At 50.0% G+C, this 19,520-nt stretch overlaps 1 protein-coding gene across 2 annotated transcripts in view; it reads left to right on the top strand.

The window, feature by feature from the left end:
• PACS1 (phosphofurin acidic cluster sorting protein 1) overlaps window positions 1-19,520 on the top strand; it is a 158,209-nt gene that overhangs the window by 123,647 nt on the left and 15,042 nt on the right. For both annotated transcript variants that reach the window (XM_057552954.1, XM_007170983.2), the window contains exons 3-10: window positions 6,947-7,036; window positions 8,182-8,307; window positions 10,628-10,772; window positions 11,010-11,101; window positions 11,196-11,276; window positions 13,842-13,901; window positions 14,703-14,863; window positions 15,224-15,317. In XM_057552954.1, the coding sequence (XP_057408937.1) occupies window positions 6,947-7,036; window positions 8,182-8,307; window positions 10,628-10,772; window positions 11,010-11,101; window positions 11,196-11,276; window positions 13,842-13,901; window positions 14,703-14,863; window positions 15,224-15,317 (849 nt within the window). The remainder of the gene's footprint in view (window positions 1-6,946; window positions 7,037-8,181; window positions 8,308-10,627; window positions 10,773-11,009; window positions 11,102-11,195; window positions 11,277-13,841; window positions 13,902-14,702; window positions 14,864-15,223; window positions 15,318-19,520) is intronic.

Raw genomic sequence — 19,520 nt, 5'->3', positions numbered from 1 at the left:
CCCTGGTGGCGCAGTGGTTGAGAGTCTGCCTGCCAATGCAAGGGACACGGGTTCGAGCCCTGGTCTGGGAAGATCCCACATGCCGCAGAGCAGCTGGGCCCGTGAGCCACGATTACTGAGCCTGCGCGTCTGGAGCCTGTGCTCCGCAACAAGAGAGGCCGTGATAGTGAGAGGCCCGCACATCACGATGAAGAGTGGCCCCCACTTGCCGCAACTGGAGAAGGCCCTCGCACAGAAACGAAGACCCAGCACAGCCATAAATAAATAAATAAATAAATAAATAAATAAATAAATAAATAAATAAAAATAATTAAAAAAAAAAAGTGAATGGGAAAATTCCTCTTAAAAAAAAAAAAAAAAGACTCCTCGCTCCCAGTGCAGGGGGCCTGGGTTCGATCCCTGGTCCAGGAACTAGATCCCACATGCATACAGCAACTAAGAGTTCTCATGCCACAACTAAGGAGGCCGTGAGCCGCAACTAAGAAGCCTGCCTGCCACAACTAAGGAGCTCACATGCTGCAGCTAAGACCCAACGCAACCTAATTAATTAATTAATTAATTAATTTTTTTAAAGAAAGAATAAAGTACATTCATGCTACAATATTGATGAACCTTGAAAACGTACTAAATGAAAGAAGCCAGTCACAAAAGACCACATATTATATGATTCCATTTTATGAAATGTCCAGTATAGACAAATCCATAGAGTCAGAAAGTTAAATTAGTGGCTGCCTGGGGTAGAGGGATGGGAAGGTTGGCAGGGTGACAGACAGCTATGAGTATGGGGTTCCTTTTTGGGGTGGTGAAAATGTTGTAAAATTGATTGTGTTCATGGTTGCACAACTCTGAATATACTAAAAGCCATTGAATTGCACACTTTAAATGGGCAGATGGTGTAGTATTTGAATTATATTCTAATAAAGTTGTTATATACATAAAAAAACTATGCCCTCTTCTTAATAGGTTGTTTTTGCTTTGGAAAAGATATTTTTCATAAAACTATTTTTATGTAAACACATAATAGGTTCATTACAGTTATTTTTAAATGAATTAATACATATTTTTAATATCTCAGTTTTAATTCCTAGTGTGGTAAATATTGAAAGATACATGTACATAAACAAAAGCTATTTGGGGTCCTCAATAATTTTTAAGAGTGTAAAAAGATCCTGAGACTGAAAAGTTTAAGATTAATCATTGTAGTGGAAGGAAAGAGACAATAAACATAAATTAGTTAATCAATTAATTTTTTTAAAGAAAGATAATTTTGAAATTGGACTCAAGTTGGTAGTGCCTGGCACCTGGAAGAAGCAAATACTGGGACCCACGAAGGGCTAAATCTTTGGAGGAGGTTGGTAAAGATGAGAACGGTACTGTGCCATGCTTCGAGAGCGCCTGAGCTGGCCGTGATCCTATGGCTGCACCGCAGCTGCATCCTGTTACCCGCACGCGCAAGTTCACGTTCACAAGTTTGCAATTCACATAATGCGTTTGGGATAGAAATGTTTACAGGTATTTATAGCATATATTTGGATAGTGAGAGTTCAAATAGTGAGGGCTGCTGCTGTTGGAAGGTGATATGTCCCGGAGGCGGGGAGATGGGGGGGGGCGGTGGCGGGGCATGTCAAATAAATAAAATACGGTGAAGAGGATGGAGCATGCCATGCCCTGGGGTGGAGGAAGTTACAAATCGTATGTGGTGGTCAGGGGTGGCCTCATTGAGAAGATGACTTTCATGCAAAGACTCTGAAGGAGATAAGGGAGGAAGCCGTGCAAATATCGGGAGGGAGAAGCCAAGGCAAGGCCCTGAGGCAGGAACCTGCTGGCAGGTTTATGTCTGGCAGGGCGGAGAGGGGGTGGGGCGGCAGTGAGGCTGGAGGGGAGTGAGAGGAGGAGGAGATGAGGTCAGAGAGGTAGGGGGAAGGGTGTGCGCAGTAATGGCAAGGCCTCTGGCTTGCATTCTGGGTGAATTGGAGGGTTTTGAACAGGGAAGTGATGGGGTCATTCTGGCTGTCGTATGGAAGATAGACTGTAGGTGGGAAAGAGGGATCAAGAAGACCAGCTAATAGGCTCTGACACTGATTCTGGCAGGAGGTGAGGGCGGCACCAGAGCTTTGGCCTCAGGGACTGGAAGGGTGGAAACGCCATTAAGTGAGATGGGGAAGACTGTGGGGAAGGCAGGTTTTGGGGGAAAGATCCAAAATTCAGCCTATCACATGGTGTTTGAGACGGCTGTTAAACATGCGAGGGGAGATATTGAATAGACAGTTGAATATGTGAGTTTAGAGTTCAGGAGAGAGGTCTGGGGGCGAGAAACAGTTTGGGGAATCGTCAGCGTATCTGAGACCATAAGGTGGATGAGCTGCCCAGGGGTGGAGGGAGCCGTTACAGAGAAGAGAACAGGTCTAAGGAGTGAGGCCACAGGCTCCCCAAGACTATGTCAGGGAGGAGAGGAAGGACCTGACACGGAGACCAGGAAAGAGTAGCTGAGGGTGAGAGGAAATCCAGGAGAGTGAGGGGCCAGGAGGCCACATGAAGGGAGAGTTGCTGGAGGGGAACGAAGAGGAGTCCTCCTCATGGAGGTTATCGGAGACCCTGCCAATGGCAGTGGTGGCGGAGTTACGAGACAATGAGAGAAGTCTTCAAGAGCAAAAGTAGACAGCTCTTGAAGAGTTTGCTATAAAGGGGAGGTGAGATGTGGGGTGGTAGCCAGCAGGGCACGTAGGGAGACGAGAGGGGGTATTTTTTTTAATGAGAGAAAAAACATTAGCCTGTTTGCTAATGGAAATGATCCAGAAGAGAGAGGGAAGTTGATTGTATAGGAGAGGAGAGAATGGTTAGAAGAGCCTCCCTGAGTCGGTGAGCAGGGGTGGAGGGATGGAGCGGCTGACGTCGGGTGGGGGCCGGGAGCCCGTCCGTGTGTAACCGGAGGGGAGGAAGCTGCAGCCATACAGACTGGGCAAGGAGCTAAGTGTGGTGGGCGTTCTTTTCCTGTCGCTTCCACTTTCTCGGCAAGGTAGGAATCAAGGTTATTCGCTTAGAGTGAGGGAAGGGGTGAGGAGGCGTTGGGGTGTGAAGAAGAATGGGAGGTCATCTCGTGGAGTGAAGGGGCAGGTGCCCGGACTGGGGAAAATGCAGTGATCGCTGGGCAGCTCTGCAGGCCCACATCACGTTTGGGGTCATGAAGTCAAAGTCAGAACAGTTAGCAGATTGTATGATTCTCTCCAGGCATGTTCAGCTGGGGCAGCTGGATTTGTACAGGGTTGTAATGGACCAAGTGAGTGCAGAGGACAGTAGCGGGCAGAGGCGCTAGGGCGTGTGCAGGGACCACTCGTCCAGACTGACAGGGGCATTTAAACCGAGTGAGGAGGAAAGGGGGGACAGCGGGCATGAGGAGGAGTGAAACATGGCGGGGGGTGGGGGTGGGAATCAGTGGATCGTAGGCCTGGTGGGTTCAAGGGATTATTGCTCATTCTCAAACAAGCGAGAATGAGCTGGAAAGTTGGGAAGTGGAGATCAGAGAGTGGGGTGCATGACACTGAGATGAGGCTTTGGTTGTCATTATCGGTAACCATAAGGCCCAGAGTGTGACCATGTGGGTGAGGGGCTCAGACAAGGGTGAGGACAAGGCCACTGAGAGAGGGAAACCACGGGGTTTAGGGGCCAGGACATTGGAAAGCACACGTGTCGAAATCACGAAGAGGGACTTCCCTGGTGGCGCAGTGGTTAAGAATCCACCTGCCAATGCAGGGGACACGGGTTTGAACCCTGGTCCGGGAAGATCCCACATGCCACGGAGCAACTAAGCCCGCAAGCCACAACTACTGAGCCCATGTACCACAGCTACTGAAGCCCGCGTGCCTAGAGCCCGTGCTCTGCAACAAGAGAAGCCACTGCAATGAGAAGCCTGCGCACCGCAACGAAGAGTAACCCCCGCTCACCACAACTAGAGAAAGCCCACGCGCAGCAACGAAGACCCAATGCAGCCCAAAAATAAATAAATAAATAAATTTAGACAAGGATGCTTTCATCAGTAAGTTATACTATCGTTAAAAAAAAAAAAAGAAATATGAAGAGTTACGGCGGGAGTAGTGCTGGGGAAGGAGCAGTGCGGGAGGAGCTAAAGTCAAGAAATGAGCAGGGATGCTGGCAGGTACAGACAAGAGCCACAGCCAGGAAGAGAGGCTAGACTAGGGGCATCCACTCAAAGGGGGAGTTTGGGGGAGGTGGAAGGGAGAATGTTCTGGAGCTGCTGATGAGGAACAAGGAAGACCCTGCCCCACCCCCAAGCCCAGCAGTCAGCCCAGGAAGCAGTGTCTTCAGGGGGGAGCAGGTTTCAGCTGTGCAGGGTTTCTCAGCAGTGTTGTGGGGCTGTGCTGTGTGCCTCGTAGGCCGGTCGGCAGCAGCCCCGGCCTCTACGCTCTAGAAATACCACGCATGCACGCACGCACATACCCCAGCTGTAACAGTCAAAAATGTCTCTAAACTTTGCCAAATGTCTCCTACCCCTGGTTGAAAACCACTGCTATATATAAACCACAAACCACATTTTGGATTCTCAGCATTTCTGAGATTCATTGTCCAGAGACTTCTTGAATCCTAAGAGCCTATATAAATTCAGGTGAAAACTTTGCCAAGACTCTTGTTCATAATAGAGGTTACAAAAAGCATTATCTAACACATGAGGCAGGGCTTCCTTTATTATTTTTAATTGTCATAATATAATGCTATTCTAATTATAAAAGCATTGTGAAATACTACATTTAGGAGATTTTCCTTCCTCCATTATACAAAATCTGTATTTTATAAAAGCAAAAATTAGAAATGGATAAGAAACCTAAAAGTTAAAACTAAATTTTTTTCATTTCTAAAGGAAAACAGAGTGGAATATCTACTCTAATACAGCAGAATAACTTCATTACCTTGGAGTAGGCAAAGATTTCTTAGCTAGGGCCCAGAATGCATTAACCATAAAAGAAAAAAAATAATAATAAAGTTGACCAGATCAAAATTAAATACTTCCTCAAAAGATACTATTAAGAAAATGAGGGCTTCCTTGGTGGCACAGTGGTTGAGAGTCTGCCTGCCAATGCAGGAGACACACGTTCGAGCCCTGGTCTGGGAAGATCCCACATGCCGGAGCAACTGGGCCCGTGAGCCATAATTACCGAGCCTGCGCGTCTGGAGCCTGTGCTCCGCAATAAGAGAGGCCGCGATAGTGAGAGGCCCGCGCACTGCGATGAAGAGTGGATCCCGCTTGCCGCAACTAGAGAAAGACCTCACACAGAAACGAAGACCCAACACAGCCATAAATAAATAAATTTAAAAAAAAAAAGCAAAACCTTTAAAAAAAAAAAAGAAAGAAAAGAAAAAATGAATAGGCAAGAAAATATTTACGGTGCATATGTCTGACAATTTCTTGTATAAATAAAAAACTTACACCCGAATAACAAGATAAACAACACAAAGAAGTTTGATCAGGCACGTCATAAATGGAGATTTACAACTGACCAATAAACAGCTGAGAAGGCGCTGCACGGGCTGAGTCCTCAGGGAGATGCAAATTGCAGCCACAGTGATGAACCTCTCTCTACGTGGCCAGTAGAATCCACGTGTTCAGGACAGACCACGCTGGACGCAGCTGCAGGTGGAAAGTGGTACTAACACTTTGGAAATCAGTCTGGCGGTTTCTCGTGAAGCTACGTATGTGTCTACCCTAAGACCCAGCCATTCCTCTCCTAGGTGTCGGCCCAAGAAAAAGAAAACACATCCACTTGTGTGGATGACTTGTACAAGAATGGCAGCTTTAGCCATAATGGCCCCAAACTAGAAACACCCCAAATGTGAAATGTTCAGCGACAGGAGAACGGAAACCACATGTGGTACATTCATGGGACAGAATTCTGCTCAGCAGTAAAAAGGAACAAGCTTTCGATACATGCAACAGCCTGTATGAACCTCAGACACATTATAAATGTTGGGCAAAAGAAGCCCGACCAGAATAGTACACACTGTATGATTCCATTTATATGGAATTTTAGAACAGGAAAAACTGACCTATGGTGAAAGACCTCGGAACAGTGCTTTCCTCTGAGACAGGAGTGCAGGACTGACTGGGAGGCATCACAAGGGATTTTTCCAGAGTAATAAAAATGCTCTACATCTTGATAGAGATGCGGGTTACACGGGTATATACATTTACCAACTCATCGATCTGTATACTGGAGATCGGGGCACTTCACTGTGTTAAATTAAACTCAGTTTTTTTTTAAGTAATTTTTATAAATATACTGGCGTTCCTCAAGCTCTCCTGCTGATCTCTTTTTACATTGAGGAACAGTTTAGCCCAGCTTTATTTTTAAGAGCTAAAACCACTATGGTGTTTAACCCAGCATTAGGTTTGGCGGAGCGGGGGTGCCGGGGGGCACGGCGGGGGGAGCGGGGCCAGGGGGAGCCGCACTGAAAGGAAGAGTTCCTGGAAAAAAATTATATCGAAGCTGCGACTGGGAAGGTGAGTTGGTTAGCTGTGTACAGAAGCATGAAAGACTATCCAAGAAGAGAAAGCAGCATGTGGAAATGCCCAGAGACAGGACAGCGTGGCCGAAGTGTCAGTTAGACGGGAGGAGGGCGGCTGAGGTGCCATGGGGAGAACTGCCGCGCCTTGGGGTGCGACACCACTGCCTCTCCCTCAGGAGCGGCGGGAGAGGAGAACTCAGGTGCAATAACAAATCATTTCCATGTGAAAACCCTTTGCAGACGGACAGCATAGTACATGTAAAATCATATCTATGGTAGTGGCTTGATTTTGATCAAGTACAACAAAAAGACTGCTGGAATACTTGAGCTGGTAACAATCTCTGTAGAGTTTAGATGTTGTTTGCAAACAGTATTTCTTTTGGTCTGATTTTTGGTGATACAGGCTTGACCTATTTTTTCTTGGTTTCAGGGTTCAAAAAGGATTCTTCGCTCCAACGAGATCATCCTTCCAGCCAGTGGATTGGTGGAAACAGAGCTCCAGTTAACCTTCTCCCTCCAGGTGAGAACCTGCTCAGTCTTAGGTCATTAATATGCCATGTCCAGCCTAATCCCGAACAGTCCTCTAATCTGGAGACTGTTTTATCCGAGAACAGCCGTAGCCCAATGATTTGAAGTCACCTAGAGCTTCTGTGGCTGGCCTGGAGGACCAGAGCAATCACTCAGACAGCCACAGCAAGGGCGCCGAGACCCAGATGGGCTGCTGAAAAGTACACCACGAATCGTTCTTTGTTTTGTCTTTTTTTTTAATTGCAGTATAGTTGATTTAAAATGTTGTGTTAAGCTGCTGCATTGCGCAAGGAGATCATCTCAATGCTTTGTGACGACCTAGAGGGATGGGATAGGGAGGGTGGGGGAGAGGCTCAAGAGGGAGGGGATATGGGGATATATGTATACATATAGCTGATTCACTATGTTGTACAGCAGGAACTAACACAACGTTGTAAAGCATTTATACTCCAATAAAGATGTGAAGTAAATAAATAAATAAATAAATGAAAAGCACTAAAAAATAAAATAAAATGTGTTAATTTCTGCAGTACAGCAAAGTGATTCAGTTATACATATATATATATGTGTGTGTGTATACATTCATATTCTTTTCCATCATGGTTTATCACAGGCTATTGAATATAGTTCCCTGTGCTCTACAGTGGGACCTTGCTGTTTATCCATCCTGTATGTAATGCTTTGCCTCTCATTCTTCTTCCCCTTTTCCTCAGACAGAGCTATTAACCCCACCACCCCTCCACACTCGGCCCCGTCACCTCTCCTTAGTAATCCACGCCATGCCCCCCAGCAGAGGCGGATGCTTCAGTCTTGTTTTGCCCCCATACTGCAACCTCCATCCCTTCCCTTCTCCTCCTTATCCGTCCTAGTATGTCTGTCTCTCCGCATAACGCCAATACCCCAGGTTGCATTGCACGGACACCTGATTATCTGGCAAGGAAGGAGGCTGTTTTCTGAGCGTGTGTGGACCACCCCGCTGCGGAGTGGAAGCCAGGCGCTCCCCTCACCCCTGTCACCCCCTCGTGCAGCTGGGAGCCAGTGAAGCACAGGAAGGTGGCACGTCCTCTCGCAGCACCAAGACCCACCGAGGACCCAGTTGCTGATTAACTGTGCTCGGCTCTGTTTTGTGCTCGGCAGTACCCTCATTTCCTGAAGCGAGATGCCAACAAGCTGCAGATCATGTTGCAGAGGAGAAAGCGTTACAAGAACCGGACCATCCTGGGCTATAAGACCCTGGCTGTGGGGCTCATCAACATGGCAGAGGTGAGAGAGGGCGGCCTCTGGACAGTCAGCCTTTCGGAGCCTACGAGAGACACCAGCCCAGCCAGTGATTTTCCCAGCCTGCTGTTTGGGTTTTATTCTGTGTTACAAATTAATTCTTTTATTGGAAATTCAGGATGCACTTCTTTTTATCGAGAGCTTTCTCCCTCATGAAAAGTTTTTTCTTTAACTTTTAAAAAAATGTCAAACTTAGAGAAAAGTTGTAAGAATAGTATAAAGAATCCCCGTCTACCCTTCACCCAGATTCTTCAGTGCAGTGTTAACACCCCATCACACATGGTTAATACGTACTGTGTCTACCATGAAGATCAGGACATTAGCACCGACACAGGGTTGCCATCTAACCCGCAGTCCCCACCCAGGTCATGCCAAGCAACTCAGGGATGTCCTTTGCAGGCCCAGGGTTTCATCTGGGATTACGGGCTGCACTTAGCTCTCGTCTCATTAGTCTCCCTCGACCTGCAGTCCCTCGGATTTTCCTTGTCTTTCATGCCCTTGACATTTTTTAAGAGTACAGGCTCTTTATTGAATGTGCCTCAGTTCAGGTTTGTCTGATGTGTTCTGAAGATTACATTCAGCTTCTGCGTTTTTGGCAGAATTACTGCAGCAGTAGTGCAGGCAGCACTCTGTGTTGATTTGTTCCGTTACTGGTGAGGCTAACTCTTATCACTTGGTTAATTTAAGATGGTGTGTGCCAGGATTTCCAGTATAAAGTTAATTAATACATAGTTTGTTCTTACCAATGGAAAAAAAACATTTTATAGGGAGGAGATGTTTTGAGACTATATAACAGTCTCTTTTCTCCTCATATCTTCACCAAGTAGTTTTAGCCTCTATTAATGATTCTTGCCGGAATCAGTCATTACTTTGATGTTTGCCAGACAGTGAATTTCCAATCCCACCGTTCCTTCTCTATTTATTAGTTGGCCGTCTGCTGTAAGATACAGCTTTCCCTTCTTCCCCATTTACTGATTGATTCATTTCTTTGTATCAGTTATGGATCTGTAGATTCCTGTTTAATTCAGTGGGGTTTAGTCTGCTACTATCATTATTTATTTTGATGCTCAAATTGTCTCGCATTTGGCCAGTAGAGCCCCTTCAAGCTGATTCCTGTATCCTTTTTTATGTGCCTCATCGTTCTTTACATGCTTCTTCACTTTCTGGTACAAAATATTACAGGCTCATCATGTACTTTCCCTGAGCCAGCCTCAGAATGAACTGATCCTCCAAAGAGCCCCGGTTCCTTTTAGTGGAGAATGGTATTTAGAAACCAAGATCTGGGTGCTAGAGGTGCTCGTTTTCCCAGCTGGGGTATCATTGCTTCTCCTCCCTCTCAGCAGACGGAGCTAGGAAATACATGTATACATATGCATATGCACGTGTATATACATACACATCATATCTGCTTCCACATCTGTATCTATCTGATCATGAGCTCACATTCCAGTCAATTCCAGTCAGCACCTTTGGGGTTCCTCTAGCCTTTCTCCTTTTCATGTTTCTAATTCCCTTCTCAGTATGTTTGCTCACTTGTGCGGCTTCCCTGTATGCCTGGTGAATCTTCTCAGCCCTGACCAAGGGGAAGAGGAAAGGGGCCACAAATCAATTTTAAAACCTATTTCTGTGTTTTAGAACATTAAGTAAGAAAAATTTTGTGGCCATAGTAAAAGGTGAGATAGTCCCAGCCCATCTTCCTGTCCTCTTCATGTTTTGTATCAGAACGAGGGCCTGGGGGGAGTGAAGTATGTGGGTGGCACGTTTTGCCAGCTGTGTCAAGCCCTTATCGCCAGGCACAGGTGGCCCGGCACAGGTGGCCATGGTCTGCAGGCGGGCCTCACGCAGCCTGGAGAGCTAGTTTCTCTGTGAAAGACTTAAACTAAAATGCAGTCCTAGAGATTAGCAGTCATTTTCAATCTCAGGCCTTGATTTTTATCTCTAAGCACGTGGCCCGACCCGTGGCTGACACTTCTGGAGGTAGTTTTAAAGTGAGACTGGGGACTTCCCTGGCGGTCCAGTGGTTGGGACTCCGCGCTTTCACTGCGTGGGCCCTGGTTCAGTCCCTGGTGGGGGAACTAAGATCTCACAAGCCGCGTGGCACGGCCAAAGAGGGAAGAAAAAAAAAAGGTAAAGTGAGACAGGCAATAGGAGAACAGTAGGCGTGAATCTGGAAGATAGTGAAAAAGAAAATGTGTTAGCAGAACGCCATTCCCAGTGGCTCGCCTGTCCGTTGGGCTTTGTGAAAACGGGCTGCTCTGCGGCACTGTCAGTAGTGAGGTGTGTCCGTGGCCGCCCGTGCTCGTAGGTGATGCAGCACCCGAACGAAGGCGCCCTGGTACTCGGCCTGCACAGCAACGTGAAGGATGTCTCCGTGCCTGTGGCAGAAATAAAGATCTACTCCCTGTCCAGCCAGCCCATTGACCATGAAGGAATCAAGTCCAAGCTGTCCGGTAAGACGTGTGCGGTGTTGGGAAGCCCTCCCCATCACCTGATCTCCATCCCAGGAAAGCCTAACACGTTCCTAGGAAAGAGGAGCTTAGAGCTCCCTGGAAATGAAAGGGGGTCGGGGCCCTCTCCTCCACCCCAGCTGCGGTTCCACTTGAGGAGAGCATGATTCCAGCCAGCCAAAGCCTCTTAGACCAGATCTTCCCCTTGCGAGGTCATCTTATCAAGGTGTCTGTTTCCAGACCGTTCTCCTGACATTGACAACTATTCTGAGGAAGAGGAGGAGAGTTTCTCATCAGAACAGGAAGGCAGTGATGATCCACTGCACGGGCAGGTAACTTTCCACAGCCCCTCAATAAAGCGGCCGAGAAGCAGTTACAGACCCTCCTAGGGTTTCCCAACCTCAGTCCATCCCCCTACCCACTTAGGACCTGTTCTATGAAGATGAGGATCTTCGGAAAGTAAAGAAGACCCGGAGGAAACTAACCTCAACGTCTGCCATCACAAGGGTGAGCCTCCAGGGTCCGGGGAATGTTTTAGCAGAGATTTTCAATCTGGGGGTAGGATAGGAGTGGTGTATTCAGACTTCCTGGGGGCTTTTTAACATCTGCCCAGGGCCATGCCCTCAAGGCTGTGATACACCCCTCGGTGCCTCCACCTCCACCACCAGCTAATTAAGCATCACTGTGGCAGAGAACCAGCGTTCCTGATAGGAGCGTGTTATATTCTTCGGGTTATCTTAGGATAGAAGAAAGGTTGAGAAACCTTGTTGTAGACTTCGGAACAGATGCTTCCTCGGGGAGCAGAACCCCTCGGGCGCCCTCCCTCCCTTCTCCAGGTGATTACTTCAGGTTTCGTGCTGTCCGCTGCGTAGATAAGTCCAGTCCTCTCTAGGAGCATCTCCATTTGGAATCATTTGTTGAACTTACCCAGAAATAGTAGGCTAGTGCTTGGAACTGTGGGCTTGATACAGTGCCTGCCTTAATGGATCCAGAACCTTAGAGACCAGAGGCCTTTGGATTGTGTCTCCTGCATGCGATCTCCTCAGGAGTCACTACTTCTGGTGAAATTAGAGTCCTGGACTGAGATGCTTAATACCTGAATTTCTAGGTTAACTCTGACCTTTTCTGGGGTTCCCGTGCCAGAGTGTGGGGGAGTCAAAAGTGCCAGGAGCTTTTTGGAAGAGAAGTTCACAGTTTCATTTGTCCCCAGAGGCAGCCTGATTCTCTCTAGCGCAGAGCAGCCCAGGGACCCCAAGAGCAGAGATTCCCGTCACCTTCAGGAGTGAAATAAGTGGAGGCCAGACCTTCCGAACGTGTCGTATCTGAGCCTGGTCCACCGTGAAACACGCTGTCCTCCCTCCAGGCACCCTTGGGTATCCCTGGGCTTCAGTGTATAATAAATCCCCAAGGCTGAGGCCTTGATTCCCCCACTGGACGACGACTAGAGCGCGTTTGAACTGTGTCATCGTCCTCAGGCCTCTAATCCTCGATTGGCGCTCCTAGGCCCCGTAAGGCCCATCCTGGCCTCCAGCCCCACCCTGTGCTCTGAGGACGGGAGAGGCTGGAGGTCGCTCTCCGTTGTGGCGCCTCCTGCTAGGTTTTTCTTCTTCCTGTGCTGTAACCACAAGAGGCCCCGTTTTCTTGCCAAAGGTGCCCCCTGGAGCTCTATAAGTCGCCTCTTCCTGTGCTCGCCTCCGTAGCTTCACAGGTTAGACGACCAGAGCTCGGTGCTCCTTTGACACCCACTCCCCGAAAGGTGTTTTTATTTTTTGTGTTAACTGCAGGCACTTTCCAATCAGATTGCCAGAGTAATTGTCCTTTCGCTCCTGTCTCCCGTGCACACGGATCCTTCTCTCCCTACCAAGAGCGCTTTGTTCTAGACGTGTTAACTGACTCGGCGTTCTCTGAACCGCCTTCTGCGTCTCGGTCGCTGTGGCTCCCGTTCGTCCTCTGCTGTGGGCGTCCTTCCACCTTGGGGAGCCCCGCCCTTTCTTGAAGGCCCAGCTCAGTCTCACCCACAAGTTAGTCTCCCCCATCCCCAGGCGGTGAGTCTGTCATCCAGTCAGGAGGTGCTGAGGGCCACAAGCTAGTCGCCGTGCCTGGGGTCGGACACATAGAGATAAGGAAGGCCCGGTCCATGCCGTCAGGGAGCTCACCGTGTCCAGTGACACAGACACATCTACACAAGTGACCGTAACCCCGCAGGGCGGGCGCCAGACGAGCTCTGCGTCAGGGTCAGCGATGGCCCTAAGGGGAAAGTGACCGGCTCTGAGCAGGACAGCTTCACGGGCAAGATGCCGGGAGATGGGTTTTCTAAGAGTAAATAGAACTTCGCCAAGCGGATCTGGGGACGATGTTTAGTCAAGGCAGAAGTTACCATGTAAATGGCCCAGAGGGGTGCCACGTCGTACGTGAGCAGTTAGTTCCCACCTAAGTGGGGTGTGAGGGGTTGGGTGGTGGGTGAGGCCAGGGTCAGGCAGAGCCAGCGCTCAGCAGACACAGGGTGACACCGAAGTTCTTGAGGCTCTGGGGCCGGTGAAGGCCTTGCATCTGGGGAGTGACGAGGTGAGATCTGCGTGTGGAACAGTCGCAGCGGACTCTGGAGGACATGAGACTGGGAGTGGGAGGGAGGAGCCCGTTGAGGGTGGTCGGTGGGTGGCCGCAGACAGGGCCGAGGAAGGAGGCCAGACGGAAGCGGTGGGGTTTCGGGTGGACAAGAGGGTAGGAGCCAGCACCCCTGGGCCGGGGGTCGGGGGAGGCTCCGGGTTCAGATTCGGTGACTCCTCGGTGCCTGGGCGACCAGGAGGGGGAAGGCACAGAGCAGAGGGTGAGCTCCGTTTTGGAAACGTCGAGTTTGAGGAGCCTGTGTGTATACAGGTGGCGCTCACCGGTCAGCACTGTGGTTCTGAAGTTCTGGAGAAAGGGATGAGCGGCAGGTGACCATGGGGAGTTACTGGGGTGGAGGTGTGGCCCTGGTTCTTTACCAAAGTGGGTCCTCGATGACTCTGCCGGAAGTGATCGCCGTCCACAGGGGGCCACTGGCTGAGGACCACTGTGGCTTTGTCCCCACAGCAACCTAACATCAAACAGAAGTTTGTGGCCCTCCTGAAGCGGTTTAAAGTTTCAGATGAGGTACGACCCCTTACTCCCGAGCTGGATGGTGAGTAGAATTCCCGGAGTTTCACCCTCGTTCCTGGGGCACAATCTGGAGTCAAGATTCCAGGAACCCCAAGTGAGGGGGTAGCTAAAGGAGGGCTTTCCGCTACTTGAAAAGAGAAGGAAAGATTTACATGTAGCACCCAAGGTTCCGTGGTATTCGGAGCAGGGGCACATGCTTCTGCCCAGCTTTCGGGTGTGGGGTGTCCAGCACAGATCCAGTTGCCACTGTTCAGTTTTCCCTCCTGCCCCGAGGGGAGCATCGCGAATAGCAGCCTGTGAGGTGGGAGCCTCCTCCATGGCGTCAGGAACTGGCCGCTAAGAGAAGCAGTGCCTTCCCGGGGCTCCGGCAGGCCTGGAGCCAGTTTTCATGGGCTCTCTTCTCAGTGGACTGAGGCAGGGATGGAGATTTGTCCCCTGCGGGCTCTAGAGGAGGCCAGCGTGAGCCCGCCAGGGCCCCAGGCATCTGGGTTTCCCTGCGCCTGTTCCTCCGGAGAAGTACCGTCTCAGCCCCGCTCTTCTTCCCGACGCAGGGTACTAGTGGGGAGCACTAGGGAGGCTCTGAGAGGGGACGGCGGCCTCACCACGTCCCTGCTCTCAGGATCAAATCACAGAAAGGACACCCAGACCACTCTGATGAGCGTGAAACTATGGCATGTCCCTTAAGGGGACTGGGTAGGGAAGCCAGTGGGGCCTGCCCAGGAGGAAGGAGTTTCCCGTCTGCCATGTCGTTAATAGGGGTAGCCCCAGACTCCAAGGTTTTGTTTTCTCCCACAGGTGGGCTTTGGGCTGGAACACGTATCCCGGGAACAGATACGAGAAGTGGAAGAAGACTTGGACGAGCTGTATGACAGTCTGGAGATGTACAATCCCAGCGACAGTGGTCCCGAGATGGAGGAGACAGAGAGCATCCTTAGCACGCCAAAGCCCAAGCTCAAGTGAGGCCCGCACCCCCCGTGTCACATTGTCTCTCTAGGCCATGGCAATCTCCTAGTACCCCCTCTCTCACCCCCACCCCCATTACCCGGGAGTCTTGGTTCCTCACCCCTGCTGAACCTCCTGCCGTCTGGATAAAGCTCGCTGCTTTAGCCTCTAACCGACAAAAGCCCCGATGGGACTCTCCTGAAGTCCTTCGGTCCAGGTCCCTGCTGGTCCAGCCTCTGCTGTGTCCTTCCTCGCCGGCATCCTCGAAGCCCGGGTTGTCGATCTTTCTTGAACACCAGCTCTGCCCGGCTGTCCGTGAGCTGCTGTTCTGGGCCCTGGCGGCCACTGACCCTGGCTGTGCTTCTTTGCCACAGGCCCTTCTTTGAGGGGATGTCGCAGTCCAGCTCACAGACGGAGATCGGCAGCCTCAACAGCAAGGGCAGCCTCGGCAAAGACACCACCAGCCCTGTGAGCAAGACCAATGGCTGTGGGGTGCGGGAGCGGGACCAGGGGAGAGTCAGGGCTTAACACTGGGCCCTCTGCTCCTGGCTCATTTGGGACCTACGGGCCATCTCATCTCGTTTCCACCTCGGTTGTCATCTCAGTCCTGCTGGGCTCTTAGTGCGCTGAGGATATTGCTGTGGCCAGGCGGGTGTTCTCTATGGTCTGTTCCCGCCATGACCTGGCGCCTTCCCTCAACGCAGGAACACGCAGTGCCTCAAGACCTCTCCCTCAACGCCCGTCATGCGGTAGCTGGGAGTGTGGCACCCGGCCAGTGGTGGCGATTCTGCATCCAGGCTGGGGAGAGGGTGGATGCAAAGGGGCAGGATGCCCCCAAGGTCTGTTCAGGAGAAATTATATGGGCTTTATTCAGAAAGTGGGCAGTGCCCTCGAAGAGTTTAGAACTCGGTGGGCTGGTTTCCATTTTGCCTGGCGAGCCAGAGGGAAAAGGAGCTGTCTACTGCAGCACCCCAGAGCCCCGCCTCACCCCGGGACCATGCTCTGTCCCTGTTTGGGAAGGCTCTCCCCAGCAGTGGAGCAGGGGCAGAAGCCCGGGTTGGTGCTGTACCCACCTCGGGCCCTAGGAAGCTGCCCTCCCCCTTGTGTATGACCAAAGGCAGGATGACGTGCCTGATTTTAGTGCAGTTTTCGGTTTGCTTTGAAAGCCCAGTGTGTTCTCTGTAGATCAAAAAAACTGAATCCTTTAAGTCCTCCTGCTCTTGCCGCTTTAACAGAGGGAAAACAAAACTCACCCTGCACGTAGGTATTAATTGTGAGGAAACGACCTGAGGCCTGTGAGGCTCTGCATCCCCTGAAAAGCGCTGTCTATGGAAGGTCTGCCTGCCGCCTGTCCCAGGTGTCTGCGGACCGTCAGCTCATGGACTGCCTGCTGCCACCAGGTGGCGCTGTCGTCCACCTAATCCCTCTCCCTGCTAAAGGCGCAGCAGGGTGATCCGGCCCTAGAACAGCGGCACCACGTGGCCTTAGCGAGTAAATGTGGGATGGGAAATGGCAGCCCCCACCGAGAATCCCTCCACAGAGAAACCTCAGGCCCGGCACTTGCAGACCGGGCACTCTCAGCCTTTCCAATCCAGGTTCATATGATCTGGGGCTGAGGAGGCCTTACCTGACTAGTTCTGCTCAGGATGCGGCTTGGGGCTGCCCTTTCTCACAGGGGGCTGCTGGGTGGCCCTGCTGAATCATCACTATCCACGTGGACAGATCATTGGCCACTGGAGCCAGATTCCATAGCAAGTATAAATATAAGGGATGACTCTTCTAGAGAGAAACCTGGGACCTGGCCAGGGGAGGACTGTCTTACAGTGTCCTAGGAATGCAGAACAAGGGCCCTACTGTAACACAACGCAATCAAATTTTAAATGAGATTAATGCCCCAGAAATGCTAAGTGTGACACCTAACATATGGTGACCGCTCAATAAATTTTAGGGATCGTCGTTACTAAATCAGTAAGAGAAACTACTCTATACTAATGAAGCTGTTTCTGGGTTGATAGAATTTGTAGGTTCTACATTTAGTCTCAGCTGCATGGCTTACAAAATTTAAAGAGAAAAATCACCTTGATGCTCTGGGCCTCAGGTGCCTTATTTGTGAGGTGAAGGTATTGGCCCAGGAGCCCAGTTAGCTCAAAAGTCAATGGAGTATCAGTGTTTACAGTGTGATGGCCTAAGGATCCCTGTTCAGGCCAAACATTTCTTTGGGGCTGGGTAGGGCTGGTTTGAGAGCACATGCTCTGGAGTCAGACTTCTGGGTTTGAATCTTGACGCCATCACTCCACTGACTGTGTGATCTGGGCAGTTACCCAGACTTCGTGTCCTCATCTACAAATTGCGTGTACAAAGGACATGCCTTACAAGGCAGTGTGAATATCCAGTGGGAGAATGCAGCTAAAGCCTCCAGCATGGCGCTTGATAGATGGTTGGATTGATTTACGGCATGGGGAGCATCAGTAAATGTAAGCTGCTTCGCCATTATTATTATAGACCCTGAGAGCCATTCCAGTTCTGGACTCCTGAAATTGATAGAATCTAGATGTCTTTTTAGTGAGTTCTTCAAATTCTGGTTCCCTTGGCCAGATTTCAGACTTTGCTGGTTCTCTGTGATATTTCTATTTTGAAGAGCCCCATATGTCTTGATGTGGGTGTGGAACTTTGGAATCCTTTAGTATGAAAGACACTTTGGGAACTACAGAGCAAGGCTGTGCTCTTACACAGAGAACTTCTAAACGTATTAGGGAAAACATACGGGGATGGTGCATCCATAGGCAGGCATGCACGTGCTGCCCAGCTTTTGTCCTCTCTTCCCTGATTTCCTAGCATTGTTATTCATTTATTTTTCTTAACCTTCCTTTTTGTCGCCCAAATTTCAGAGGATTCAGTTTTATCACTAGAACCAGAAGGAATTTCTGCTGATACAAATTATTACAGTTGTTGAGTTTTCCCAAGACTTGAGCACACAGTAGCAACATAATTTGGTTCTTGGAGCTGATAACTGTAGGCCCCGACAGCGCTTCAGTTGGGGCAGCCAAGAGATGGAGACTTTCTGCCAGGACTGCCTGCTGCTAAAAGTTGCTAATTCCACAGCACTGTAACTCATGGTGCAAGAGACCAGTACTTCATAAAATTGAGAGTCTAAAGTACCACCACACTCTGCCCCCTCCACGTGCGCGCACGCGCGCACACACACACACACACACACACGAGCACGTGCACCCCCTGCAGCAGCCAGCGTCGCCCCCAGGCACAGCGCCTTGCACTGCCGCATCTGCCTCGGAGCCACACAGTTAGGCAACACAGCTACTGCGCTGCTGGGGTGAGAAAAGCCTGAAGTATTTATAGAAGCAGGAAGAAGAACTGGGAGAATCGGGAGTTTGATCCCGGTGGGACTGACTGAAACATCCAGAAGAGTCAGTGCACAGCCCACAGGTGCCCCACCCCGAGTCCACCTTAGAGCGCTCAGCACATCTCAGCACAGCGCTGTGCCGTGAAACACTGCTCTCCTGTCCGAGGGCTGGACCACAGGGCTGCTGCCTGAGAGCCTTCCAGTAGGATGGTGTTATCGCCCCGATTCCTCCTCTTTAAAACGTGTTTAATTCATTTGTCATGCTGAGATCCCAAATTGAGTGAAACCATCTTCAGTCATAAGTCTGATGAAGAGTTCTCTGGGATTGTGGACTCTGTTAACATCAGTTATTCATACAGACAATGTGTAAATGAGCTAGCGGTGCAATCTGGAGGCAACCTGCTGCGCGTGGCTCTGAGCCAAACCGTCTCACCCTCAGGGGTCACAGGGTCTGGATAAAGTGTGTTAGGTTCGTTTTGCAGATGGCTCAGAGCAGTGGTCCTCAACCAAGGGTGATTTTGCCTCCCAAGGGACATTTGACGAGGACTGGAGACATTTTTGGTTCTCACAGCAGGGGTGATAGGGGATAAGGGGCTGCTCCTGGCATCTAGTGGGTGGAGGCAGGGATGCAGCTCAAATCCTGCACAAGATGCCCCTGAGCAAAGAAAGACCCGCCCCAGATGTCAGCGGTGCCCACGTGGAGAAACCCTGGTTTAGCGTATGACATGGGCCTACTTTTGTGGTCCTTGTTCATTAGTTTGCTGAGTGGCCCCTTGAGCTTATTAGGGCCATTTCTCTGTACTCTGTTATTTACTCAGAGAAAAGGCTTTGGGTCATTGGGAGGAGGTGGGATATCCTTGACCCTTTCTGATTCCCTGGTTCCCCACAAGAACCAGAGACCCACTGAGGCCAGGACCTTCCCCATAGCTAAGACCCACAACCCGCAACTGCTTATGATTTTGACACTGGTGTCTGCACAGCCAGAAGCAGCATTAGCAAGTGTGAAAAATCTGGTTATGTATCTGTATTTGCAAAGTACATTTTTATTATGAGAAATGCTAATAAAAGTTGGGGACAAAGGGAGAATTATTTCACACCTAAATGGCTTAGTATATTCTGTTTGAGGGTTTTCCAGACGTTTCTACCAAGCAAAAAGCATTTGGCTACCATGGATGTTTTTAGTCTCGAAATCAAAGACGTGGACTCTGAGATTCCCCTTTCTTCTTAGCAACTCTGACAGCAGAAGAGGCCCTGTGTGCCCCTCCTGGGCAAGGGTGTTTACCGAATCCGGGGTTAAGACTGACGGATCC

Source organism: Balaenoptera acutorostrata, chromosome 9, assembly GCF_949987535.1.
Source record: "Balaenoptera acutorostrata chromosome 9, mBalAcu1.1, whole genome shotgun sequence".
In the NCBI taxonomy this organism is placed as follows: Eukaryota; Metazoa; Chordata; class Mammalia; order Artiodactyla; family Balaenopteridae; genus Balaenoptera; species Balaenoptera acutorostrata.
Note: the sequence above shows the minus strand (reverse complement) of the source record. Positions and strands in the feature narration are given on the sequence as shown.